Source organism: Camarhynchus parvulus, chromosome 28 (genome assembly GCF_901933205.1).
Source record: "Camarhynchus parvulus chromosome 28, STF_HiC, whole genome shotgun sequence".
Taxonomy (NCBI): Eukaryota; Metazoa; Chordata; class Aves; order Passeriformes; family Thraupidae; genus Camarhynchus; species Camarhynchus parvulus.
In genome coordinates this window covers 2544868-2571614 of record NC_044598.1, presented here as the reverse complement: position 1 = coordinate 2571614, position 26747 = coordinate 2544868, and the positions used below count along the sequence as shown (strand labels likewise).

Sequence of the window (26747 nt, the reverse complement as noted above, 5' to 3'; positions counted from 1 at the left end):
GGACAAAGGGAATGCGGCAGCTCGGGGGTGTGAAAGCTCGTGGGGCAGGGAATGAAGGAGAGGGTGGGTGTCTCCTGGAGCCCTGCTCGGCCCCAGCTGCGCTGTCGGGAGCTCGGCCTGACCCAGCCACCTTGGCCATCCCGGCAAGGTGGGGAAGGCAGCGGGAGCTCGAGGAGCGGTGAGAGGCTCCGTGTAGGAGCATTGGGGGTAGCATGGTTGGGATGGACGGAGATGAGAGATCTCTGCAGCCAGGTCTGGAATTTGGGGTTTATTGCAAAGGGCCTGGGTGCAGGGCCCTGCTGGGAGCTGCCAGGCACAGCTCAGAGCAGGCCTGAGATGAGAGGGGGAGAGAGGATGAGAGGGTAAGAGAGTAAAAGGGTAAGAGTGTAAGAGAGCGAAGTTCCTGTTACAATACAATAAATCTTCTTCTGTGCTGAATATTCTGATTCTCACTAACCAATCTAGTACAATACACAAATCCTATAGCATTTCCATACAGCCTATAAGAATCATTACATTACCATACTGTGCTACATTTTAAACCCTGAAAACTCCTCTTTGGGCCTCTTCTGCCAAGCTGTAGGGTCTGCTCTGACCCTTAGGCCTGTCTGCAAGCAGAGGGTGTTGTTCCATCAAAAGGGGATTACCTTCAGCCAGCCACACCATTGTTTTCCCGTTGTTCAGTAACTGAGGGATCTCAAAGCTTGCTTTCATTTCAATCTCACTTATAGTTTCTATATTCTCAAAATCTTTTGCCAGACAATCATATTTATAAGGCTTTTCTGTTTCATCTCCCCCAACAGTTCCGGGAACGAGCCCGGGAGGGGGCACCGAGCGGCTCCGGGCGGCTCCGGGCTCGGTGGGAGCCGGGGCGGTGGCTCCGCTTAGCGGCACCGGGGAGAAAGGCAGAGGGGAGCGGGGCTGCCGCGGCACCCCGGACACCGCCCCTGCGGCTGCCGTCACCCCCCAGACCCCTGCAGGAACCCCTCGGGCAGGGGTGACGGGGTGGGTTTGTACCCCTGGGCACCCAGCACCCACCAGGGACCGGCCCCCAAGCCGGGACGGGGGCCCCTGGGAGGGCGGGGATAGAATTTCCCGGAGCCTCCTTTTGCCAAAAGCCTGAACTTTTTCAGCATTCGAAACCCCGGCGCAGAAATCCCCGGCGGCGGGTGCCAGGGCCGGCAGCTGGGCCGGGCTGTTTCCTCCTCCCGCGCTGTTTGTGCCGGGAACTCTTGACCCCTTTTATAAGCGGAATATTTCAAAACATTCAGCCCACGCTGCGGAAACCCCCCCGCTCCCTCCGCTCCCCCCTTTTCCTGCCCCCCTCCCCGCCGCCCCAAACTGGACATAAAAGCGAGTCCCAGCCCCAGCCCCGGGTGAGCAGCGTCCTCCCTGCACCCCAAAACCCCCGGGCGGGCAGAGGCATCACCAGCTCTGCAGCCATGGGGCCAAGCCCTGCTCCCGTGCTTGTCCTGGCTCTGCTGCTGCTGCTCTGGGCCCCAGTGGATGGTGAGTGCTCCCCTGCACCCCAGGGCACTGACACAGCTCTGGGTCCCTGCCCTGCTCCCCAATTCCTGCCCCCACCTGCAGCCAGGTGCTGGTGCAGCCCATGAGGAGGGGTCTGGGGCTCTGGGAAGGGACCACGGCAGTGGCACTACCCTGTGTCGCTGGCCTCTCTCTGCAGGGCAGCCCCGGGGACGGATCCTGAGGGGCTCTGAAGCCAAGCCCCACCTGAAGCCCTACATGGCCTCGCTGCAGCTGGACGGGCAGCACGTCTGTGGGGGCTTCCTCATCGCCCAGCAGTGGGTGCTGAGCGCTGCCCACTGCATGGAGGAGACGTGAGTGGGCCTGGGGGGGTCGGTGCAGGGCTGGGGGGCTCCAGGGCTCAGGCCAAACCCCACTCTGGGACCCCAGTGTCGGAGTGGGGAACTCAGCTCCCACCTGCAGAGCAGACTGGGCAGTGCCTGTAGGGCCTCCTGGAGCTCCCTGCTGGGCTCTGCAGCCCCCCACAGCACCCCATTTGTTTGTCCCACACTCTGATCTCTTCCAGGGATGGCAAACTCTTCCAGGTGCTGCTGGGTGCCCACTCGCTGACGCAGCCCGAGCCCCACAAACGCCTGTACCGAGTTCGTGCCCAGTTCCCCCACCCTGGCAGCAACATCCACAACAACAAGGATGACCTGCTCCTCCTCCAGGTGGGCTGGTGGCACCCTCCTCCCCACCAGGCACAGCCCCATTCTTGCAAATCCCACTGTCTCTTGGCGCCCTGCGGTGGAGGAAATCCTCACGGTCAGGCTGGGCCATCCCTCCCTGTGCCATGAAACCGTCCCTGCTTCCCCCAGCAAAGAGCTTTGAGCTGTGTCCACATCCCTCCATCCTCCTCAGAGCTCCAGCTCTGCTCTCTGGCTGCATCCTGGGGCTCCAATGAGGTCGCAAAGCCCTGAGTGTGGCTGAGGCCAGGGTGGTCTCGGTGTCAGGGCACGGCTGCCGGCGTGACCCGGCTCCCCCTGTGGCTTTGTGGCAGCTGGAGGAGGAAGCGGAGCTGAACACGGACGTGCGGGTGCTGCCCTTCCAGCGGGAGGACAGGGACGTGGCGGCCGACACGGTGTGCGAGGTGGCGGGCTGGGGCACCACGGACCACAGCGGCACCCGGCCCGACAAACTGCAGCAGCTGGAGCGGCCGGTGATCAGCCGGGACGTCTGCAACCACCGCACCCGCCACGACGGCACCATCACCCCCAACATGATGTGCACCGACTCCCGCAGGAAGGACACCTGCAAGGTAGCACACCCCCAGGGCTGGGAGGGGGCAATGGGCACAATGCCCACAGCCTGGGAGAGGTGCAGAGCAGGAGGGCACAGCATCCTCAGGGTGGGTTCTCCTTGTGGTGGGGTGTCCTGGCAAACCCTTGGCACCATCACCCACAACATGATGTGCACCAGCTCCTGCAGGAAGGACCAAACACACAACAAGGATCCACACAGGGCTGGGAGGGTGCAGTGGGGAGAGGCAGCTGCACAGCAGGAGGGGGCAGTGTGGGTGCCCCCTGTGGGGTGTCCTGGCAAACCCTTGGCACCATCACCCCCAACATGATGTGCACTGACCCCAGCAGGAAGGACACCTGCAAGGTACCAAACACTCAACAAGGATCCACGCAGGGCTAGGAGGGGACAGTGGGCACAATGCTCACAGCCTGGGAGAGGCTGCAGAGCAGGAGGGGGCAGCGTCCCCGGGGTGGTGCCCCTTGCTGGCCGCTGCAGAGCAGCTCACAGGTGCCTGGGGGAAGACGGAACGAGGGGTGGGAGATGGGCTGGGTGTCCTCGGCCGTGCTGATGAGGTCTGGTCCTGCAGGGAGACTCCGGCGGGCCGCTGGTGTGCGGCGGGGTGGCCGAGGGAGTGCTCACGGCCGGCTCCCGCGTCTGCGGCAACTACAAGAAACCGGCCATCTACACCCGCATCGCCCCCTACGTGGGCTGGATCGACAGCGTCATGGCCTCTGCCGCCCATGGGGAGGGGGACACCCGCTGAGGGCACCCCAGGGACCTGCTCCTTGCCAGGCTTGCTGCTGCCAGCACGGCCAGAGCACACCCAGCGCTGCTGTGCCATGTGCCACGGGCTCCCACCGCTGCCCACCCCGCTGCCAGCGTGTCCCCACGAGCCTGGAGGAGGGCTGGGCCAGGGGACTGGTGAGGAACCAAGCAAGGGGGTCCCTGGCCCCCCACTCACAAAGCACAGGGCCCGGGTGGGGGAGAATCGGGGGTCACAGCCCTCCAGAGGCTTTGCTGAAGGTGCCCAGAACGCTGCCTGCGACCGCTGCAATAAAGTGATGATGATGATGATTCCTGCAGAGCTGCTGGGCTGGAGGAGAGGGGACAAGGAGGAGCTGGGGGCGTCTGTGCAGGAGCCCCTGCCCCGGGGGGGAGCTGGACATGGGGTGGGACACGCTGAGGTTGTGCCCTTGGGGACGGGGTGGCCTTGGGTGGGAGCAGGGGACACATCCTGCAGTGTGGCCACAATAGGATGGAGATCTGGGACATTGTGTGAACATTTGGGAAAGCAGAATCTGCCTGTAGCTGATATGGCAGCGGCAGCTCTGGCTCCCACAGTGGGATCCATCCTGGATTCTCACTGGGATGCTCTTGTCCCAGGAGCTGAGGGGCAGGGCAGGGCAGAGCCACCTTCCCACCACTCTGGTCACCCCCAGAGTCCTGCTCTCCCACTGCCCTGTCTTGGGAGGGAGCAGGGCCAAGGCACAAGAGCTGGGAGCAGGGCAGCAGCACAGCCCAGGGCACTGCCAGACCCTTCCAGTGCCATCCCAGGAGCTCTGTGGTCAGCAGGGAGCTGAGGGGGACACCAATGTGTCCCCATCCCCCTGCTCTGCTGCTGTTCCCAATCAAACATTAAATAACCCCAAACCTGTTCTATGAGGAGCTCACAGAGGGCCCTGTTTGAGTTTTACTTACAGGGGAAAAGAGCCTTAATAAGGTGCAGTTTCCTAATTAGCCATTTGATTGTCCCTAATTACCAGCAGAGCAGAGAGGGGGTGAGGTCTGTACAGCTCTTCCCACTCTGTGCAGTGAAACATTCGCCGGAGTCGAGGGATGAACTCTGTCACCAGCTCCAGTTCTCAAGAATAATGAAATCATGGTTCCAGAGGGAAAGCAATGTACTAAGACTGGCTCTTAAACGGTCTGTAGGGACCTGGAATTGCTGGCTGGGATGCAGCAGAGAAAGCTCCAGGCTTTTCCCCCTAAGAGCTGAAGGAGCTGTGGGAGAGGAGAGGGCCCAGATCAGCCCCAGGGTGGCTCCACCAGGTTGTGATTTCCTGCCCGGGGCAGCAGCAGCTGAGAGCAAGAGAGGGCAAGAATCTGAAAGGATTTTTGGCTGCACCAGGAATGCTCCTCCCCTGGCACACTCAAGTGTCCAGGCTTGCTGGAGCTGGAGGCTTGCACAACCCCAAGGATCTGATGTTTTTTCCTCGAGTGTCCATAAGGCAAACCTTGAAAACATCCATTTATCCTTCCCCTTTTTCCAATGATGGTGGCTCCTTTCCTGACAGATGCTCTGGCAGCCCTCCCATGGCTCCACTGCCCCGGCCCCACACTGGGCAGCCACGTCACCCCACAGAAACAAAGCACTTGGTTCTGTACAAAATCAGGAGAATTTTTATTTACAACAGCAAGAGGCAAAGGCAGGCTTCACTCCAGGCAGCAGCGTTCATATTCCTGCTCCCATCCAACACTGATGGGCACACAGGAGCCAGATCCTGTCTCAGGCACAAGTTTGCTGAGGGATCAGGAGTGCCCAGCCCATGTGGCACTTCCCAAGGCGCAGGATGGATGTGGGGTACCAGCTGTGCCCCCCTCAGCTGGGACTTTGCTCTCACCAGCTGCCCCATCACCACCCTGCCCAGGCCAGGGCACTGCCAGGGCACTGCTCTGCTGGCACAGACACAGAACACAGCCAGGCTCTCCCCTCCTGGGCCCCAAATGATGGGGAAACCTCTGGCATTCCTTTCCAGCTCTTCCCTGGCAAGAGGCAGAGCTCCCTCAGCTCTGTTTTCCAGCACAGCTCAACCAGTGTGAGGAAGAGGAGCTGCCATTCCCTTGTCCCAAAACCTCTGTGAAGGGAGCCCTGTGCAGCTCTTGGCCCTCTCTGCACCCCAGGAAGGGCTCAGGAGTAGCTGAGGGGCATCTTCCTCCAGAGCCCCCCACACAGGCAGTTCTTGATCCAGCGCTGCTCCCACTGCTTCACTGCTGTCACCTTGTTGGGTGACTTCAGCATGGTGACACAGCCACACCTGGGGGGACACGGAGGGTGCAGCCAGCCTAGGGGCAGTGCAGGGCCCAGCACTGCTGGGGGAGCTGCATGGATCACACAGGGGTTTGGGGGAAACCAGCTCCTGTCGTGTGCAGTGAGCACCAAAACCAGCTGAAACCAGCGAGCAGCAATCCCACTGAGGGCTCTGCTGGAGCTGGAGCCTGGCAAGGAACAGCCCCAGCTGCTGTTTATACATGAAACAACTGACAGTCATCTCACAAAAATGATCTGCTACAGAGGCTTTCTATTAAAATCAGTAATTAAAGCTAATCCAATCACATGACTTAGATGGATGCTTGTTCCCTGAGCCATTATCCTGCAATCCAGGCTCTCCCATGAGGGTGGATGAGTAGGGCAGCAGGAAACGCAAGCCTGGTGGAAAGATGACCCCAAAATGGGAGGAGATTCCTCCCTCCAGCCCTGCCATGACCACAAAGGTGTTTTAATGACCAGACCCACAGAACTGGGCTGTAAAGGAGTTGCTGTAGGGTCTCCTCTAGGCCAGATTACCTTAAGGATTTTATCTGATCTGTTTGATTTTTAACCCAAGTGCTGGGGTGCAACAATGCCACTCTCTGACACTGACATGGGCATCTCAGGTTAGGGACACCTTAACCACAGACCCAGCTGGCTTCAGAGAGCTCCTGAAGGACACAGGACAGTCCAAGTCCTGCCCAAGCTCCACTGCAAGTGTCACTTACCTGGTGCAGGACTTGCATTCCTCTGTTGGGTATGCACCCAGGTGCAGCCGCCTCAGGTGGTCAATTTTGGGCTGTCCAGGGGCCCTGGGGAGGGAGAACAGGACTTTCCTAGAGGGTCACTTTCCATCAGCTGCTCCCAGGACAGGGAGCTGCATCTCACTGGCCAACATGGCAGAGGCTCTGCCCACCCAGTGCCACAAGATTCATTGTCACAATTAATCACATTAATTAATGGGGTTTTTCCCATTTGCTATCACTTTTCAGTAGTTAAAATTCCCAGCCCATCATAAGCTGAGAAAGGAATTCGAGCAGAGAGGACAAACTGCTCTTGGGTCACAGCAGCAAGGAGACAAGCCAAACCTCAGAGCTGCCAAGACTCCTTCTCACTGTGCACTGACCCATTCCAGGGGTTTGTACCTGACAAACAACATCTTTGTATAGTTCCAGGGGTTTGTACCTGACAAAGGCATCGAACTGGGAAGAGACAGTGTGGCCAACGAGCCCAGGAGCCTTCCCAAACTGCAGCCTGACCAGCTGCTTGTTCTGCAGCTTGCTGATGATGCCATCATTGATGGGCAGCCAGTCAATGTTGGGAATGAGCAGCTGGCTGGGCAGGAGGCAGCACTCATCGATCAGGGCATCATCGGGCTCTGTGATGTGATTTTCCTCACGACCTGCATGGGAAATGAAGGGAAAAAAACCCTGTGACCTTTACATTTCTCCCTTAGAGCTCCAGAGAGCTGCGTGCAGCCTCCTCCCTCACTGCCAACTCAGCCTGGGAAACAATAACCTTGGCAGCTGCACTTGCCCTTTCTCAACGTGCCAGATCCCCTCGGAGCCACGTCCCACCCCTCTGCTGCAGGAATCACTGCTCAGGGCCACACTCACAGCACAGCCAGAGCTTGGTCAGGAGCCTGAAGAGCAGGGACATGCTGTCCTGGGTGTCTGAGGTTGCTGTGTACACGGGGAGGCAGCTGGGCTTCAGCAGCCCCCAGATGCGGATCACCACCATCAGCTCGCGGAACATGCCCAGGGACGCGCCGTCGCGCAGGAAGCTGTGCCCAGGCCGCACTGGGGAGCCCTGTGGGGGGACAGAGGGGTGGGAGGGGGTCACAGCAGCCTGGGTGGGCTCACAGCAGCCTGGGTGAGGCTCACAGCAGCCTGGGTGAGGCCAGCTCTGGTGCCAGATCAAATAAGAGACCAGGATCGCCAGAAACAGCTCCCCTTGTGTTTTCGTTTTGTTCTTAGTTCAGATTCCATCAGACAACTTCTGCAAAACTCAAACAACTACATTATAACCACAGACAGACCTAACCATGATGCCTGGCTCCAGATCTAAACTCTTTACAGCCAGACTGTTAGCTCAGCTCCCTGGAAAAAGCATCACCATCCTCCAAATTTGTGTGTCAGGGAGCTGTTAGTGCTCTCTTCTCCTCTCCGGGAAAAGGCTCCATACTCTTTGTGTGACTTGCTTGATTAAAAGGTAAATTCTTAAAAATAAGAATGATGGGAAATAACTGATGAAGTTCCTCAGAGCAAGAGGTTATTCTGCCTGCAGACACCCAGATGGGGAATAAGCTTTTCCAGGAGAAGCCCTCTGCATGCAAGCTGAAGGGTTTCACCTGCCCCCATTCCCACTGAGGACATGCCAGCAGGCTGGCACAACTCAGCAGAGCTCTCAAAAGAAAGTGAGGTGTTGTGCAAATCCTGCAGCTTCTAAAGTGAGGAAAGATGGAGCTCACAGCAGCCCCAGCCACCACACTGCATCCAGACAGCTCCTGCTTCCAGCAGCACACACCCAATGGTGTGCTGGGGATGCTGGAGGGTCACCTGAAGGTGACACCTCTGCAGAGCTCCAAGAGCAGTGTGTGTGTGTCTCACTCTTTAGTGTTAGCTAAAGGACTGAGAGGAAGCTGAGAAGCAAGAAGAAGCTGATAAGGAGCTCTCTCTCCAAGGTTGTAACCAAGGAGACCAAGAGAAGTGAGGAATTGAAGAAAAATAAGCAGAGAACTTTGCAGCTGGACGAAGTATTTTTAAAAAGTTAGTTGAAGTCACTGTAACTTTCCACCAATAGTGTAATGTTGATTTATTGTGGCCAATAGTTAGGGTAGAACAATTAGAAAGTGTATAAAAGGTCAGCCATGTTCAATAATAAAGAGTTGCCATCTGAGACTGCTTGTGGTCTCTGCTTTGTGTCGTGACCACCTTGACAGTGACAGAGGAGTGTCCCCAAATCCCCCAGGTGCTGGTCACCAGACCCAGATGGGCATGGGAAGGGCCATTCTCTAATTCTGCTGTTCCTTACTCCTCCCCAGTGCCTGTGCTGACAGGGACATGTGGCCCTGTGTGCCCTGGGAAAGCTTCCCAGCACTGCCCATGGGTGTTTGTGTCCATGGGTCTCACCTGGTTGGGAAGGCTGGCCAGCAGGTAGAGCACAAAATCCCCCACCCACTGGATGAGCTGCTGCAGGGACTGCAACGTTGTCATCTCCAGGACAAACTCTTCTGTCTTCAGGTTAATCATCACCTTGTCAATGTCTGGAAGAGAATCAAGACATTATCTGTCTCAGGAAAGATGAATTCAAACCTCACACCCCCCTTTGGAGGTCACCCTTGTCCTCCTCCACAAACCCAGGAGTTACTGAGAGGCTATGACACAGGGAACAGCCCAATCCCAAAAGCTGGGAATGCAGAGCAGGATGAGTTACTGAGAGGCTGTGACACCACGGGGAACAGCCCAGTCCCAAAAGCTGGGAATGCAGAGCAGGATGAGTTACTGAGAGGCTGTGACACCACGGGGAACAGCCCAGTCCCAAAAGCTGGGAATGCAGAGCAGGATGAGTTACTGAGAGGCTGTGACACCACGGGGAACAGCCCAATCCCAAAAGCTGGGAATGTAGAGCAGGATGAGTTACTGAGAGGCTGTGACACCACGGGGAACAGCCCAGTCCCAAAAGCTGGGAATGCAGAGCAGGATGAGTTACTGAGGGACTGTGACACCACAGGGAACAGCCCAATCCCAAAAGCCTGGGAATGCAGAGCAGGATGAGTTACTGAGAGGCTATGACACCACGGGGAACAGCCCAGTCCCAAAAGCTGGGAATGTAGAGCAGGATGAGTTACTGAGGGGCTGTGCACCATGTGACACCCCCAAAAGATCGGGGAACAGCCCAATCCCAAAAGCTGGGAATGCAGAGCAGGATGATACTGCGAGGCTATGCAGTCAATAGCCCCGTCCCAACGGGAATGCGTGATGTTGCGAGCAGATTACATCCGCGTGAGCCGGTCCCCAGGGCTCTTGTCAGGGGTGTTGAGGAAATGTGGGCGCAGCAGAGACTTCAGGGTGCAGCTGATGGCAATGAGGAAGAGCTTGGCGTGGTAGTCACACACACGGGCGATGGTGCTGGAGGAGAGCTTGCACAGAGATGCCTTCATTGCAACAATGCGTGTGGAGAGCACCTGAGCCACAGGGAAATGCAGCAAAAAGGCAGGAATTAGCATAAGCTCATTAAAGCTGCTGCTGCTGCTTTATTCTCTGCTCTCCCTTTCTGCTGCAGGAGTGACAGGAGCCATGCACGTGAGCGCTGTGCTGGGCACGTGCTGCTGCTCCCAGAAATCTGCCAAAAATAGATTTCACCATCTCACCCCAAGTTCCCAGCAGCTAAGACCCTGCTGATATCAGGGAAAGTGAATGCTGCTGACATGGAAGCTCTTCCCAGCTCCATCACTGCCTGAGCAGGGCACTCAGAGAGCACAGCCAGCAATGTCCTGAGGACTGGCACTGGCTGCTCCCCTCTCCAAATCCCTGAGCACCCCCATGCCCACCCTGGGGGTGAGCCCAGAGCCCCCACCCACCCACCACCCACCTGCTGCAGGGCTGCATTCTGACGCATGTACTCCTCATGCAGCTTCTCCACCAGGTTCTGCACCATGCTGGGCTGCACGTGGAGCAGGATGTCCCACCAGTCGTAGCCAGTGACCATGCAGTACTCCAGCAGGAACAGCAAGTGCCTCAGGGACATGTTCATGTCCAGCACGTGGCCCATGGAGGGGGAGATGCGGAGCATGCTCAGCTTGAAGGGAGGAAACAAACAGAAAATGGCTTCAGGAGTGTGGTATTTTCAGGAGTGGGGTATTTTCAGGAGTGGGGTATTTTCAGGAGTGTGGTATTTTCAGGGTCTTCCATGGCAGGAAGTAAATTATGAATCTGACTCCATGTTTTTAGAAGGTTAATTTCTCATATTATGTACTAATATAATATAATATTATAATATTATAATATAACAATATAGCAATATAATAATATAATACTATAATAATATAACATAATAAATATAATATAATATAATATAATATAATATAATATAATAAATATAATATAATATAATATAATATAATATAATATAATATAATATAATATAATATCATATCATATAATATCATATAATATAATATAACATGCTATATTATATATTATATATATATAGCAAAATAACAAAACAAAGAAAAAACAAGCCAGGCAAGAGGTTCTTGCTCCTGCTAAAACACCTCACAAAAGCCATTAGTTTCTTTGTTCTCTTCTTTTTCTAATAAATTGCTTAGGTGGGACTTTCTGGATTCTGTCCAATTGGCTATCCTAAAGTTTGAGGTGAAGTCCCCAGGGTCCTATGAGGTGTCTTTTTACCTAATTGAGGAGAGAAATTTCTGGGCTTTTTTTTTCCTTTTTTATGAGACAAAGGACAATTCTGTGATTCCATCAACAGAGAGCACATTCCTACACCCATAAGAGAGCACCAACCTTTCCATGACTGTCCACACCAGCCAGGGCCAGGGATGTCCAGGAGAGCTGCATGGCCTTGAAGTGCACCAGGGGCCCTGTGGTGCGTGGGCGTTTGAGGGCTGGCTCGTCCACGGGGCGCTGCGAGGAGGAGCCATAAAACACAGCCATCATCTGCAGGGACAGCCGGTGCACGATGTGGACACTGCCATCATGGAAAGCCAAGGCCAGGCCTGGGGACAGGAGATGAGTGAGGATGAGTAAAGAGCTCCTCCCAATGTGGCAGAGCCCTCACCCAAAGCAGGGGCTGTAGGAGCGTCGGGGTCGGGATGGACGGAGATGAGAGATCTCTGAAGCCAGGTCGTGGAATTTGGGGTTTATTGCAAAGAGGCTCTGCTTGGAGCTGCCAGCCACAGCTCAGAGCAGGCCCCAGAGAAGTAAAGACAGTGGTCAAGAAGATGAGAGGATAAGAGAGTAAGAGAGCGAAGTTCCCGTTACAATACAATAAATCTTCTTCTGTGTTGAATATTCTAATTCTCACTAACCAATCAAGATACAAATCTTATAGCATTTCCATACAGCCTATAAAAATCATGACATTACCATACTGTGTTACATTTTAAACCCTAAAAACTTCTCTCTGGACCCCTTCTGCCAAGCTGTAGGGTCTGCTCTGATCCTTGGGCCTGTCTGCAAGCAGAGGGTGTTGTTCCATCAAAAGGGGATTACCTTCAGTTGGCCACACCATTGTTTTCCAGTTGTTCAGAAACTAAAGTATCTCAAAGCTTGCTTGCATTTCAGTCTTGCTTATAGTTTCTATATTCTCAAAATCTTTTGCCAGGCAATCATATTTATAAGGCTATCTTGTTTCATCTTCCCCGACAAGTGGCCACCACTGAAGCCCATGGAGAAGCCAAAGGACTGGGGGCTTCTCAGGTTCCTGTGGTTGAGATGACCCCTGAGGTATTAGAAAGTCTTTTTTCCCAGCCCTGCAACCGAAGAAGTTGGTTCTGCTTTTCAAGGTTATTTTTTCCTATCCATTCCATTCTCTCTCTGACCTGCTGAGATCTGTCCAGCAGGTTGGGTTGTGGCACAGTGCCTGTCCTTGGGGTGGTGTTAGCTTTTTATACTAAGAACTATCTGTACTTTATTTACAATAATTTTCCAATACCTATCACCTATGTTAGACAGCCTGTCTCTACTCTAAACCAATCCAAAGTGTCACCATCACAGCAGAAGATGGAGGACAAGAAGGAGAAGAAGGATAGGACACACTCAGATTCCTCCATCTTGCCTCTTGAACCCCCATTCTAAATCCCCAAAATTCTACTTTTTCACCCTGTGACAAATTAACTATCATTCTACTCAAACTCTTGCAGCTTGTAAATCTTCACACAAAATTGGTAATTGTTTCCATGGACTAAAATGGAAGGCACAGGTGTTTTTGCCTCTCTGCCAAGGTCTCTGAGGCTCTTGGCAGGGTCTCAAATCACCCAGGGCAGCCAGAGGAATGACCTGGGTCCCAAAAGGGGCTCACAGAATTTCACAGCCTCTTCCCACAACGGGAAACACAACATTTAAAAGTTTTCCCTCAGCATTCCACGTGCTTTTCTTCAGCTACAGCTCAGGTGGTGGAATTTCAAAGTCACCTGTTTAGGACAAAGACAACAGGAACTCCTTACCCAGCCCAGGGAAGAACTTGGTGTCATTTGCCACCTTCAGGTCAGTGTTGGTCAGGGAGATTGGGAGCTTTGGCAGTGCCACAGCTGACACCCGGTCCAGGTCGTTGGTGGCAGACAGGATCCTCCACTTCAGGATCATGGGCTGCTTGTCTCCCACTAGCAATGAGCAAAATGAGTGAAAAGAAGCAAATTAGTGAGAATTTTGTCCCACAGAGATCAGAAAATCTGCCCCCATTTCTGCCTAGGCTCCCCCAAGCAGGATCACAGATCAGGACTGGTACATTTCCCATATATTTCCAGCACATTCCATTCATAGTTCCCTATTTTTTTCCTGAATTATACAAACAACATGTTTTGCTAAATCTCTCTTGATGGGAAGCTCTGCTGTGGATGACTAAGATCCTTATATACAATAATCCTTTATATTTCACCAAACAAACTGCCCTGATTAATTCTGTTTTATCTGAGATCAGGTGAAGCCCAGGCAGCCAGAGCAGGGAATTAATCCAGCTCTGCTGCTCAGTCCTGGTCCTTTGGGAGTCTTTGCTCCACTGGTGGCAGGAAGGGCGGCTGTGCAGCAAAACACAAAAAATCATTTTAAAATCTTTTATGAAGTGAAAGCAACAACCAAACCCCTTCCTGGAAACAGCAAGTTGCTGCCTATGATGCAAAAAGGCAGAATGGACTTAAAACACCTGAAAATAAACATAAGATTCTGAATAATCACAAATATGGGATAATGGATGTGAGAAACTGTGCTGCTTTTTCCCTCAGATCAAGCTCCTGTTCTTGAGAGTGCCCAGAGCAGACACTTACCCACAGGAGAGATTTGCTGGAAGATGTTGTTGACAGGCAAGCCCTCCTTCCTAAGGGACCAGCACTCCACAATGCTGTTGTTTTGGTTGGAGGCACAAAGCAGCACCTGTGAACAGAGCCCCCCACCACAAGCATCACAACAGGGACAACACTGCCCTGGTCATCCCCACCCTCCATTTCCAGGGTCCTGCTCCACCAGCAAAAGGCAGAGGATCAAATCAGTGGGAGGTGAGGTGAACTAGGGTTCCAGCTGCACCAAAAGGACAACTAGGAATGCCAAAGGTATTGCAGGACATGCTGGTGACCTCCAGACCCTCTGAGGAAGGCCAGCAGGAGCAAAGAGCAGCTGCCCACTGTAGCCACATTTCTCCTCACAGAGAAAAGCGAGGCACAATTCTCCACAAGGATTTCTGAGATTCACATTCTCTGAAGCTCAGAGAGAGGAAAAACACAATTCTTATCTCATTTGCCATGCAAAAGTAGAATGCAATATGGAGACAGTGATGGTGTTTTGTTTCCTTGGCCTATCACGGCCAGGTGTGTGTGTGTGTGTGTGTGTGTGCGTGACTGTCAGGGAACACTCACAAGATTCTGTGTTGTGTGCAAAGTTGAGTGCTTGGCAGGTTCAGTTTTAGGTGTATAAAATAATATAGTATAGAATAAAGCAATGAATTTGCCTTCTGATATCAATGGAGTCCTCCTCATCATTCCTTCTTCGTCAGGTGCAAAAATATCCAGTGTAGGGGAACACAAATGTCCACTATAGGGGACCACAAATATCCACCATGGGGAGCAAAAATATCCACTATAGGGAAGCAAAAATATCCACTCTGGGGGAGCACAAATATCCATTATAGGGGAGCACAAATATCCACTACAGGGGAGCAAAAATATCCACCATAGGGGAACACAAATATCCACTAGAGGGGAGCACAAATATCCACTATAAAGGAGCACAAATATCCACTACAGAGGAGCAAAAATATCCACTACAGGGGAGCAAAATATCCACTACAGAGGAGCAAAATATCCACTACAGAGGAGCAAAAATATCCACTACAGGAAAGCACAAATATCCACTAGAGGGGAGCATAAATATCCGCTATGGAGGAGCACAAATATGCACTATAGAGGAGCAAAAATATCCATTATAAGGGAGCACAAATCTCCACTGCAGCCCACCTGCTCTGACATGTCCCGAGCCAGGAACTTCAGGTGCGTGATGGCCGGGTACTTGTCCTTGCGCGCGGGGTCGGTGGTGCAGCGCATGAAGAGCGAGGGCAGGATCTCGGTGTCAATCTTGCACTTCTCGTTCACCACGCTGACACAAACCTTGTAGAACTGCACGGGGGAGGTGCTGCTGCCATCAGACGTGGCCACCACGATGTTGCCCCCGCCCGTGAAGGCGACGTCGGCCAAGGCCACGCGGCAGCGGAGGCGGCAAAGGCTCTCGGTGGCCGTCAGCACCTGCCCGTTGGGCTTGAGGAGCGACACGGTGACCAGGCCACTGATGGTCACAGCAATCCAGCCCTCCATGGGCTTCCCACCAAACAGAGTCAGGGATGGAGAGAATTTCACCCGGGAAAACTTCTCGCCAAAGTTCGAGGCTCCAGACTGGAACAAAGGTGAAAAAAAATTAAGTGCTTGCAGCCAAAATTAGAAAAAAGTAATTAATTTGCCTTCTGACATCAATGGAGTCCTCCTCATTATTCCTCCTTCGTCAGGAGCAAAAATCTCCACTATAGGGGAGCACAAATATCCACTAGAGGGGAGGAAAAATATCTACTATAGGGAGCACAAATATCCACTATAGGGGAACAAAAATTTCCATTATAGGGGAGCACAAATCTCCACTATAGGGGAGCACAAATCTCCACTAGAGGGAAGCAAAAATTTCCACTATAGGGGAGCAAAAATATCCCCTATAGGGGAGCAAAGATATCCATTATAGGGGAGCACAAATATCCACTATAGGGGAGCAAAAATTTCCACCATAGGGGAGCAAAAATTTGTGCCTGTGGAGGTCCCCTTTGTGCCCTCTTTTTGTGGGAGTGGGGCCAGATTTATATGGGACATCCCAGGAGTTAAGAAAACACAAGCAGGGAAGTTGTGCTTGGCAGCTTTGGGTTTTCAGAGTCTGCAGGATCTCACAGGTTTCCAAACCAGGAGCTCATGTCTGTGCCCAAATCCCCGGATCAAACCTCAGCACCCTGAATGCATTTCCTCTGAATCAGCACTGGTGAGGAAAGAGCTGCTCTATCTCCATGTTCCTGCCTAGAACTGAGGTACCAGACTAAGGGAGACACATCTGAAACAGCAAAAGAAACAAGGCTCCAACCCCCCTGAGAATTCAGCAGGAACCAGGAATCTGACTTCTCTTTGACTGGAAAAACTCCCCAAGGCCACAGGAGAGCCCAGGGCACAAACACAGGCAGGATCCTGAGCTCTCTGCCAGCATCTGAGCCAGACTGTCACTGTCATGTTTTCTGAAAAATCCTCTTTGCCCAGGATTTTCTCCTGGGAAGCTGAGAAACCTCAGCTTCTCCCTGTTTTGCTGCTTTGGAATGTGGTCTGGAGATTGTTTATCCAAAATGTGAATTGTTTTAACTTAATGGCCAACCATGGCCAGCTGTGTCAGACTCTGAGTCAGTGAGGGGTTTTTATTATTCATTCTTGTTAAACTTTCTGAGGTTTCCTTTTCTGGATTCTTTAGTATAGTTTTAGTATAGTATTCAGAGAGGGAAGGGAAGGGAAGGGAAGGGAAGGGAAGGGAAGGGAAGGGAAGGGAAGGGAAGGGAAGGGAAGGGAAGGGAAGGGAAGGGAAGGGAAGGGAAGGGAAGGGAAGGGAAGGGAGAGAAAATAATAAATCAGCTTTCTGAGAACACGGAGTCAGATTCTCATCTCTTCCCTCACAAAGACCACAGCACAGTTCCAGCCCAGATCCCTCAGGAAGCTCAGACAAACCTTCTCCACGTGCAGAGCCAGCTTGACACCGTTGTGCAGCCAGGACAGGGCCACCACAGGGTCCCCCTCCACCACACTGCCCACTGTGTTCTCCCAGCTGTTGGCCAGGTGATCTGTCATGCTCCAGCACTTGATGTGGCCATCAGCATCTGCTGAGAGCAGCCTGGAGCCTGTGACAATGACACTGTGTGAGAACAGGGGGAACAGGCAAAATTCCACCAGGAATTGCACCCCATCCCTTTTGGGACATGGTGACAATGACACTGAGAACAGAGGAAATGGCCAAAATCCCCCAAGGAATTGCGCCCCATCACTTTGGGACACACACAGCAGGGGTGGGACACTGTGACAATGACACTGCAACAGCCAAAACCCCCCAAGGAATTGCACCCCATTGCTTTGGGGTGGGACATGGTGACAATGACACTGCATGAGAACAGGGAGAACAGCCCCACGAGGAATTGCACCCCATTGCTTTGGGGTGGGACACGGTGACAATGACACTGCATGAGAACAGGGAGAACAGCCCCAAGAGGAATTGCACCCCATTGCTTTGGGGCATGCAGAGCAGGGAGGGGACACGGTGACAATGACAGGGAGCCCAGCCCACCTGACTGATCCCACTCCAAGCACGTGATGACTTCAGTGTGGCCCGAGTTGACCGAGTAGACGTCCCAGGGGTGCTCGGTGTCGATGATGTGGACCATGTGGGTGAGATCTGTGTAAACACAGAAGTGACTCCTGTCCCTTGGCACTGCTGCTGGGCCTCAGAGCCTCGGGTGATGCAGGGAAAGCATAAAATATTTTATAGAAAATTTATCATTCATAGAAATGATTTGGGGTAGTGCTGGGAACTCAGTGAGGGGCCAGACAACAACGTGGGCTTGGTCCTGGTCTAGGGAAAACAAAACCACGCCAGGGAACAAACGCAGAGGTTGAAGGATGGAAGGAAAAGGAGGAGAGCAGCCTCCAGGGGCAGGGCAGAGCTCCGGCCCAGCGGATCGCGGCCTCTCCCGGGAGCACCGGGAGGGATTTCCCGAGGAGCTCTCGGTACCTTTCTCCTCCTCATTGCGGAGGTCCGTGGTGAAGGCGATGAGGTTGCGGCAGGACCAGGCGCACACCAGCGGGATGGAGGGGCAGTGGTTGCTCTTGGGCTTCTTCTCCCACTCGCACACGTAGGCCAGGTCCATCCCACCGGCCTGGCCGGGACACCGGACACCGGGACACCGGGACAGCCTCGGTCCTGCCGGGGGGCGACACAAGGCCGGTCACACCGGACCCCAGCCGCAGGGGCCACAGCGGGAGGCACAGCACACGGGTGGGGACAGCCCCGCACCGGGAGAGACCCCGGGGCCCGGGGGGAGCGGCCCGCGGGTACCGATCCTACGGCGGGTGGGAGGGTCCTGGGGCCGGACACGGGGGGGTGCCGAAGGGACACGGGGAGGTGCCGGAGGTTCCCGGGGCAGGCGGGAAGGTCACAGGAGGGGCCTGGGCGCGGTCACAGGCGGTTCCCGGGGGTCCGGGTCCCGGTCCCGGTCCCGGTCCCGGTCCCGGTCCCGCCTCACTCACCGGCGCCCGCCGCTCCCGAGGACCCCGGCGCCTCCGTGGGCTGCCCGTGCCGCGCCTGCGCCGCGCGCTCAGGCACTGCCGCGGACACCCTCAGAGGGCTCATTAGCATAACAAACTACCCAGAAGCCACCGGGCAGAACAGCAAACAGAACCGGCATGTTTTTCAAAATTTTGGTAAAACCTGAGGAAAATGATGAGTGAAACATTGAGAAGTATTTGAGGGAGCTCATTATGCGTTCAATATCGAATCACAGTGTAGTCACCATATCTTGATTGTGTTGTGTTTCTAGACCTTTAAATACATATGCGGGGGCCCCGCAATTCGTGCTCGCTTCGGCAGCACATATACTAAAATTGGAACGATACAGAGAAGATTAGCATGGCCCCTGCGCAAGGATGACACGCAAATTCGTGAAGCGTTCCATATTTTTCGCACCCCCCAGCACCCACATTTTCCATCCCGTGCCCAACCGGCTGCCCCCAAACCACCCCCCAAACCTCCTCCTCATCCTCCTCATCATCATCCCCACGGAGACACAGAGCCGGAGCAGGGCAGCACCGTTTTTATTGTTGCTGAACCAGCCAAGGAGGCGCGAGGGGCTCCCCTGGGTCTGGGGGTGCCCGCGGTTAATGGCAGTCGGTGGCATCGTGGGACCAGAGCAACCAGCAAAGATTTCCCCGCGAGCAACCCTTGGCACATAGAGGGACCCCCAAAATGCCCCATCTGCCCCCCCAATGGAAAAGCAGAGCCCCGAAGGGAGCTGCACCCCTCCAGCACACACACATGTAAATACACACACGTGATAAAAAACACAAGCTATATTACACTTAAAACCAGCCCCGTTCTGCGGGCAGGGCGCAGGGTGTGGGGTAAAAAGCACCGGGAGCTGCCCACACCCCGCCCTGGCCGAGCCTCCTGGGTCTGGGGGTGCCCGCGGTTAATGGCAGTCGGTGGCATCGTGGGACAAGAGCAACCAGCAAAGATATCCCTGCGAGCAACCCTTGGCACATAGAGGGACCCCTAAAATGCCCCATCTGCCCCCCTCCCCCATGCAGAGCCCTGAAGGGGCTGCACCCCTCCAGCACACACACACGTAAATACACACACACACACACACACAGACACACACGTGATAAAAAACACAAGCTATATTACACTTAAAAACAGCCCCGTTCTGCAGCAAGGGCGCAGGGTGTGGGGTAAAAAGCACCGGGAGCTGCCCACACCCCGCCCTGGCCGAGCCCCCGGTGGGCGGGCGCGGGGCTGCGGGAGGGAACGCGGCAGCCCCGGGGCTCTTCCGCCGCCTCAGCGATTGCTCAGCAGCCGCCCGGGAGCTGTTTCACCGCAGAAAAATCTGGACCCAAATCACCCCACCGAGGGAGGCTGGCCCCGCCTGATTCTTTTTAAAAACACCTGGGTTATAAATAGACACACAAGCAGTTCCAGGAGGGCCGTGCTGGGAGCAGGGAGGGCGAGAGGCACCTGCTCTGCGCCCATTGCCCTGCTGCCAGCACAGCCAAGGGCACAGCCACAAACCCCCCGGCCTGGAGCAGCTGCTGGAGCAGGGGAAAGGCTGAGGAAGGTCCGGGAGAGGCTGCAGAGGACACAGGAGGGGCAGGGCAGCTGTGGGGGCATCAGCTCATCTGGCCCAGGTAGTCTGAGAGCAGCAGCTCCGGGGGCAGGAACACGCGGTGTTTGTTGCTCACTTTCATCTGGCGCTTCCCTTCGATGTCCGAGCCTGTGGGTGGGATGGAGAGGTCAGCACAACCCTGCTCCCCCTCTCAGGGGTGTCCAACAGGCCCTTCCCAGCCCTCCCCTCCTCCCTGGGGCTCGTGGTGAGTGCAGGCTCCCCTGTTTTCTGTGCCCTCCATCCTGGGGCTCGCTCTCCCCATCATGAACACAGGCAGATTGCCACAAGCAGCTCCTCTGGAGGGATGGAGCCTGATTCCATCCCTGCCTTGGCAACAAAACCTTCTGGGGACACCCAGGGCAGCAGGAGAGCATGGTTGATCATTGGGAGGAGGAAGCAGCTGCAGGAGAGGGAACCCCGTGAGCAGATTTCTTGCTCTGGACCACCCAAATTCCCCCTCAGAGCTGGGTCTGGCTGAGCTTGGTGACCACTGGGGCTGCCCAGGGAGCTGCAGGCATTGCTGGGGAGGAAGCAGAGGGGGTGGGACCGTGGGGTTATCTCTGAGCCCCAGGGCGAGGCGGGGCCCGGAGGAGGAAGGGAGGAAAAAGGCTGAGCTGGAGAGGAGAGATAGCGATGGAGGGAAAGGGGAAAAACAACAACAAAGTGAAAATCCAAACTAAAACCAAGCAGACACGGAGCTCTTACTGGCAGAGACGAGATCCATGTACTGGCAGAGTGCGTGGAGCAGGAGCCTCTCAAAGCTGGGGGAGAAGGGACAGGGTTAGTTAGAGCCTGCCCTGTGCGTCCCTGCCCTGCCCTCCATCCTCCCGGGGACACACAGGGCAGAGGGGGAGCACAAAGTGCCACAAGGTGCCTCCCACCCACCAGGCCAGGTGGAGACCCAGCCCCAGGGGTGTCCCGTGCTCCTAAAGCCCCTCTGCAGCCCGGGGCAGCCCTGGGGAACCCCGGAGATGGGGAAATACCTGTTATCCATCAGTGCTGTGTAGACAGAGTGGGGGGTGACAGAGAAGAAGGCCAGCAGCTCCTCCTCCAGCCCCTCCAGCGTCCCCTGTGAGGAGAGGCAGGAGCTGAGTGAGGAAAGGACAGTGGTGGCACAACTGACTCCCCAGGATTTACTGCCAGCAGCTCCTGGGCAAGTTAATTGGATGGGAGGCAGCAGGAGGAGGAGAAATCTCCCATCTCCAGCCCCTGAGGCAGGGAAGGATCCAGCTCCTGCCAACTCCACGCTGTGTGTGCCAAGGGCTGGCACCACCCCTGGTGCTCACAGCCAACAGCCAAAGCTCTGTGACCCCAGAGACACTGAAGGCATACAAGGCAGTGGGCAGGAGGAGCCCAGGCTGCATTGAGAGGCTCTAATTAGCACCAGGAAAAAACAAACAGAGCCCCACAGAGCACAGGGAGCAGGGAGGCAGCACCCTCAGGGCTGGCAGAGCAAGTGCAGGGCTGCTCTCACCTCCCTCCTTTTACCCCCTTTCAAAATACATCAGAGTTGCCCCAAATTTTACCTCTCTCCTTCCTGGTGCATTGTTACCCCCTTTCAGTTGTCCCAAATAACCTTGTGTGAGTCACTGTGAGCACCCCAAAGGTTCCACTGCTGTCCCCGTGCACAAACACGCCCGGTTTCACCTGTCACCTGCTGTCACTGCACAGAAACTGGGAAACAACCACTAAAAAAAGCCCTGAAACTGCCAGAAAAATCTGACCTGAGCCAGGAAAACCCCATGTGCTGGGAGCTGGATGCGTGTCTGCACCACGAGCACGCTCCCAGGAGCTGCTCTGAAATGTGGCACTGCCCTGCACAAGGTCAGGGCACGGCTCTGGGCTGTGGAGGGACCCCTGGCAGCCCCCACTGTTGTGGTGAGATGTCATGGTTTGCCTCACATACCCCGGGTTTCTCCCTGATAATTCCCTGCCAGGTGTGTCAGTCCCCTCTCCCCTCCCAGCACTGTCTGTCAGTCCTGGCATTCCAGATTGGCAGATCCAAAGGATGCCCTCTATCCCCTGGGGGCATTGGGCCATCCAGGTGTCCTTTGTCCCTTTGTCCCTCCCCTCCTGTCCCTGGTTGGTGGCTCCCTGCCCCTTCCCTGCCCCTCTCCCTGGGGTTAAAGGAGCAGCAGCCACGGGCTCAGGGAGTTCTGTTGGAGCTGGTGCTGCATTCAGAGGCCTGTGGGCCAGAATAAAGCTCTGGATCCAAACCCTCCATCAGAACCGACTCCTTTCCTTCACCATCACCTTAAAGCTTCTCCACAGAGGGAAACCTGAGGAGCAGCCCCTGTTATGGGGGGAAGCTCCATCCCAGCACCACCAGAGCTCCTGCAGGCCTGGACTTGTCTGCAGTGCCCAGAGCAGCACCCAGCCAACCCAAAGTGTCTGTGGGGTGAAACACCACACACCCAGCCAGCCCAAAGTGTCTGTGGGGTGAAAACACCACACACCAGCCGGCCAAAAGTGTCTGTGGGGTGAAACACCACACACCCATAGAGCCCAAAGTGTCTGTGGGGTGAAACACCACACACCAGCCAGCCCAAAGTGTCTGTGGGGTGAAACACCACACACCCATAGAGCCAAAAGTGTCTGTGGGGTGAAACACCACACACCCATAGAGCCAAAAGTGTCTGTGGGGTGAAACACCACACACCAGCCAGCCAAAGTGTCTGTGGGGTGAAACACCACACACCAGCCAGCCAAAGTGTCTGTGGGGTGAAACACCACACACCAGCCAGCCAAAGTGTCTGTGGGGTGAAACACCACACACCAGCCAGCCAAAGTGTCTGTGGGGTGAAACACCACACACCAGCCAGCCAAAAGCATCTCTGGGGTGAAACACCACAGTGCCACTATTTGGTCAAGCAGCAGGGCCAGACAAGCTCAGGCATGTCCTGTCCAGCTTTATTGGCAATAATTCCAATTCCCCCCAGCCCTGCTGTGCCAGGCTGTCCCCAGCTCACCACGGCGATCCTGCCAGGCTGTCCCCAGCTCACCATGCCCCCTAACCCTGCTGTGCCCAGCTCACCATGGGGATCCTGCCCCGCTTCAGGGTGGCGCGCAGGCGGCGGCTGATGCGCTGGAAGCACTCCTGGGGGGTGTAGGCAGGCAGCTCTGCAGGAAGGAGAAGGGATTTAGGCACAGCTCACAACTCCAGAGCCCGCAGGGTCACTTTTTGGGAGGAGCCAGTGTCCCCCTAGCTGGCACATAGGGCTCCCTTTACAGTCACCCCTGAAACAGCAATGCCCTCCCCAGCACAGGGGGTTTGGGGATGGCTGTGCCCATCTTTCCAGCCTCTTCTGGCTCCCAAAAACCCTCCCTGGTCCATGGTGGGGGTCTGCAGGCATAAACCCCCCCATTGCCACAGCCATGGGGTGGGCTCAGGCATCCCCTGGCCCCACCACGGACAGGGAGTGGGTGCAGCCCTCCCAGAATGTACACAAGGAAGGAAAGGGAGAGGCTGTCCCCACCCTGCCTTCCCCCTCCCAGCACCTTTCCACTTGTCTTCGTTCTTGACTGGCAGCTTCCTCCTGTGCTTCTTCCTGGCCTCCTCCTCCAGGTAGAGCAGGACCCTCTCCTGCTCCTCTCCCGAGCGGTTCATGAAGTCGTTCCAGATCTGACAAGAGCAGCCACCGAGCCCCATTCCAGAGGTCTGGGGATGCACAGCCACCAGGGCCCCTTCCCACACCCCACGAGCCCCCTCCTCACCCTCCCATCCCCAGGGCTGGCCCTGAGTGTGGCCCTGTCACACCAGGGAGAGGCCACATTTCAAAACACCCAGTGACAGGGCCAGGGTGAGGCAATGGGGGTTTGGCAAGGGGCTTGTGCCACAGGAAGCGCTGCAGCTCGCCAGGCACTCACTGCCCTGCAGCCACAACTCTCCACGAGAGGATCTGCCTGGAAATTCCCCCATTCCACGGGCTCCAGGAGCCCATCACCCCCCAGCACACACAGATCCCATCCCGACACCAGACCAGGCAGGAGCTGAGGTGCAGCACCTCACGCCAGGGAAGCAGAGGGATGGAGGAGTGAACTACAAGCATGACACGCCACACCAGTGTCCCCAAGGCAGTGGGGCGGCTGTACCCACCTCCACATAGGTCTCATTGTTGCAGGCCTCACTGAAGATGCTGGGGGTGGCCGAGTGGCTGAGTTCTCCCTCGTCGCTCCCGCAGTCATCCTGCTCCAGAAGCGTCATCAGGTAACGAGCTGGGGCCAAGAGCAAAGCCTCAGAGGGGGGGAAGCACCTCCAGAGAGGCCCCTTGCCCCCAGAACAGCTCAGGGGTTGCCCTGGGGGAGAAACCCTGCCCGTCCTTACTGTTCTCCAGCCTCTGGAGGCTCTTGCGGCCCTTGGCCCTGGGGATGAGGTCGGAGTTGCGGATGGCTTTGTTGATGTAGTACTGCTTCCTCTTGGACGGGGAGAAACGCTTGGAGGGGGAGTCCTGCAGCAGGGGCAGGCAGTCCTCGATCCTCCTGGGGGACACAGCAGCAGGGGTGAGCCCACCTGAGGGCTCTGGGGCAGCCACAGCAGTAGGGAGATGGGGGGAGATGGGGCACCAGAGCCATCAGCCCTGTTGTTACAGCAACGCATCCTCCTTCCCCCTCGGGTCACCGTGACCTCCAAGGGCTGGCTCTGCTCTAAGCAGCTGTGTGTCAGCACTGGGAGGGCCAGGTAATTAACCCGGGTAATTAACCTGGGCAATTAAGCGTGCCACACAGGAAGCAAAGCGATGGATCCATCCCTGCTGCACCTCACGCTCACCGTGGTCCTGGGTGGGTTGGCACCGACCCTGCCACCTGCAGGAACACCACCCCAGCCTGGCACTGCCAGCTCCTGGGGGCACCCAAAGGTGCTCTGTGCACCACACAGTCAGGGCGCTGCTCGGTCACAGGCATGGCCATAAAACTGAGGCGTTTTATGGGAAAATGAAGCCACACCACGAGCGAGAAGGTGGCCGGGCGCCGAACGCAACTGCTCGGGTTTCCAAGTTTACTAAACACCAAAGACAGGAAGTTTCGCTGCCTTCACTTGCGAAGAAGCTTCCCCTCAGGGTTGTGTGGGTTTCCTTTAGCCCAGCACAAGGTAGGGGAGAAAATCAACACCCCTGAAACAACCCCCAGGAATGTCCATCTAGGATGAGGAGCTGCCTAGAGTGATCACTGCTTCCAGTGCCACGGCCTTGCTCCATCCACAGGGCCCTGTCCCCACCGTGTCCCCTCCTTTCCAGCATTCTGGGCCTCCTGGGAGCCCCAGTCCTGCAATCAGGTCCTGGCAGAGGTGATCTGGGCACAGGGCAGAGCAGGTTGTGCTGTCTGATTGCAGCCTGGGCTAACAGCCAGCTGCTCACCCTCGCCAAAACCTTGATTTTTTTTTCCCCTTTGCCTGCACGAGGGGGGTGATACAGTCTTGGCTGCTGGTGGGGGTTAAAAAAAACAACCACTGGAGAGAAAACCGTGGCAAAGGTGGGCTTGGAAAGAATAAAAGAGACTCGGGTATCAAGGCAATGCCCAGAGGACGGGTGGGGAGCAGTAACCTAACCTGCCACAGCCAGCAACCAGGGCTGGCGGATCAAGTTGTGATACAAAGACGGTTACAAAAACCTGAATAAACAGAGGGAGTCACCTTACACTGGCCCCAGCTCGAGGGTTTGAGTACACAGCTGCGAGCTGGGCACTCCCTGGAGCCGCCACAGCCCCAAAGGAGATGTCAAAACCCAGTGGGAGCACCCCCGGGACCCCCCGAGCCCCGGGGCTGGGAGGGGAACAGGCTGAGCCACACTCAATTCCCCTCCTGAAGCCTCCAGGGCTGTTTGTGGCTGCCCTGGCACCGGCACTGCCACGTCTGCCCTGGCACTGCCACCTCCGCCCAGTGCCAGCCTGGAGGGAGGTTCACAGGGGACGGTGACCTGGGGACAGTGACCCGTGTCAGAGCAGCATCGGTGCCAGGCAGAAATGGGACTCCAGGAGGGATCATTCCTGGGGGATCACAGCAAACCGTGACCCCGGGGCCACCGGAGCACAGACAGGCAGACAGACAGGCAGACAGATTCCTGCCTTCTCCTCCTGTCCCATTCCCAGGGAACTCGTTCTCTGCCGGGGGATTTGGAGCTATTCCTGTCACTGACCCCTCGGCAGCACAACAAAGTCGTTCCGCAGCTCCGTCCCGAGCCCCCGGTACAGCCGTGCAGTTACGGGGGGCTCCAGCCCACCCCCGGTGACCGGAGCACCGTGACCTCCAGGGGATAAACACTAATTATAAGGCTCATTATGCCGGTGCCGGGCTCCGCTCTGACACCGCCGCCGGGCCCCGGGAGCTGGGGACGGGCTGTCCCGGGAGGCGCCGCCGCCGCCGCCGCTCCCCGCCCGCACCGACAGCCCGGGGGGCTCCTGCCCGGCCCGACCGCCCCACGGCCCGCCCGGCCCCGGGCCCGCACTCACGGGAACGGCTCCTCGGGGCCCGCGCCGCCCCGCAGCACCACCATGGCGCGCCGGGACTGGGATCGGAACCGGGACGGTGACCAGAACCGGGACCGGGACCTCCCTCCGCCTCCTCCACCCCCGGCCCGCACCGGCGGCACCGGGCCCGGCACCGCCCGCTGGAAGTGACGTCACGGGGGCGGGGCACGGGAACCCCGCCCCGGGCGTCGCGGGAGGTGGGGCACCGGGGGTGCTTCGGGGAGCCCCTGGAACCGGGGCTCGGCGGCGGCCGGACCCCATTAACCCCGCGTGAATCCCTGTTGTCCCCCGATAGCTCCCCCGTCAATCCCCGTGAGCCTCCAGT

The 26747-nt window shown here is 56.1% G+C and overlaps 3 protein-coding genes and 1 non-coding gene across 4 annotated transcripts; 2 read left to right on the top strand and 2 right to left on the bottom strand.

Moving 5' to 3' along the window:
* Window positions 1-1259: 1259 nt before the first annotated feature.
* LOC115914146 (complement factor D-like) lies at window positions 1260-3848 on the top strand. The gene is made up of 5 exons (XM_030966498.1): window positions 1260-1509; window positions 1685-1838; window positions 2051-2195; window positions 2525-2782; window positions 3353-3848. Exons 1-5 carry the CDS (start codon window positions 1443-1445, stop codon window positions 3527-3529), a joined length of 801 nt encoding a protein of 266 aa, XP_030822358.1. The 5' UTR covers window positions 1260-1442; the 3' UTR covers window positions 3530-3848.
* A 1305-nt stretch (window positions 3849-5153) lies between these two features.
* On the bottom strand, window positions 5154-18374 carry MED16 (mediator complex subunit 16). The gene is given in 15 exon segments (XM_030966851.1): window positions 5154-5801; window positions 6523-6606; window positions 6980-7196; window positions 7411-7603; window positions 8926-9082; window positions 9793-9980; window positions 10388-10594; window positions 11320-11531; window positions 12981-13136; window positions 13797-13902; window positions 14979-15410; window positions 16761-16930; window positions 17371-17478; window positions 17815-18003; window positions 18330-18374. Coding segments are annotated over 14 exon segments (2493 nt in total). The 5' UTR covers window positions 17951-18003; window positions 18330-18374; the 3' UTR covers window positions 5154-5674.
* A 279-nt stretch (window positions 18375-18653) lies between these two features.
* Window positions 18654-18760, top strand: LOC115914443. Its single transcript, XR_004061426.1, has one exon. It is a non-coding gene; the product is annotated as a U6 spliceosomal RNA (small nuclear RNA).
* An 89-nt stretch (window positions 18761-18849) lies between these two features.
* Window positions 18850-26558, bottom strand: R3HDM4 (R3H domain containing 4). Its single transcript, XM_030966672.1, has 8 exons — window positions 26405-26558; window positions 24285-24439; window positions 24057-24175; window positions 23459-23582; window positions 22995-23080; window positions 20944-21029; window positions 20666-20721; window positions 18850-20068 (listed from the first exon to the last, which is right to left on the bottom strand). The coding sequence occupies exons 1-8, from the start codon at window positions 26446-26448 to the stop codon at window positions 19965-19967; spliced, it is 774 nt and encodes a 257-aa protein (XP_030822532.1). The 5' UTR covers window positions 26449-26558; the 3' UTR covers window positions 18850-19964.
* Between the last annotated feature and the right edge of the window lie 189 nt (window positions 26559-26747).

What these genes read in the sequence shown, in the direction of transcription:
- R3HDM4 (XM_030966672.1), bottom strand. Translation starts at nt 26,448, where the DNA reads ATGGTGGTGCTGCGGGGCGGCGCGGGCCCCGAGGAGCCGTTCCC. An exon ending in CCTCCAGAGGCTGGAGAACA is followed by an intron (nt 24,176 to 24,284) that starts GTAAGGACGGGC and finishes TCTTGGCCCCAG; the next exon opens with CTCGTTACCTGATGACGCTT. An exon ending in ACAATGAGACCTATGTGGAG is followed by an intron (nt 23,583 to 24,056) that starts GTGGGTACAGCC and finishes TGCTCTTGTCAG; the next exon opens with ATCTGGAACGACTTCATGAA.
- LOC115914146 (XM_030966498.1), top strand. Translation starts at nt 1,443, where the DNA reads ATGGGGCCAAGCCCTGCTCCCGTGCTTGTCCTGGCTCTGCTGCTGCTG. An exon ending in GCTCTGGGCCCCAGTGGATG is followed by an intron (nt 1,510 to 1,684) that starts GTGAGTGCTCCC and finishes CTCTCTCTGCAG; the next exon opens with GGCAGCCCCGGGGACGGATC. An exon ending in ATGACCTGCTCCTCCTCCAG is followed by an intron (nt 2,196 to 2,524) that starts GTGGGCTGGTGG and finishes GCTTTGTGGCAG; the next exon opens with CTGGAGGAGGAAGCGGAGCT.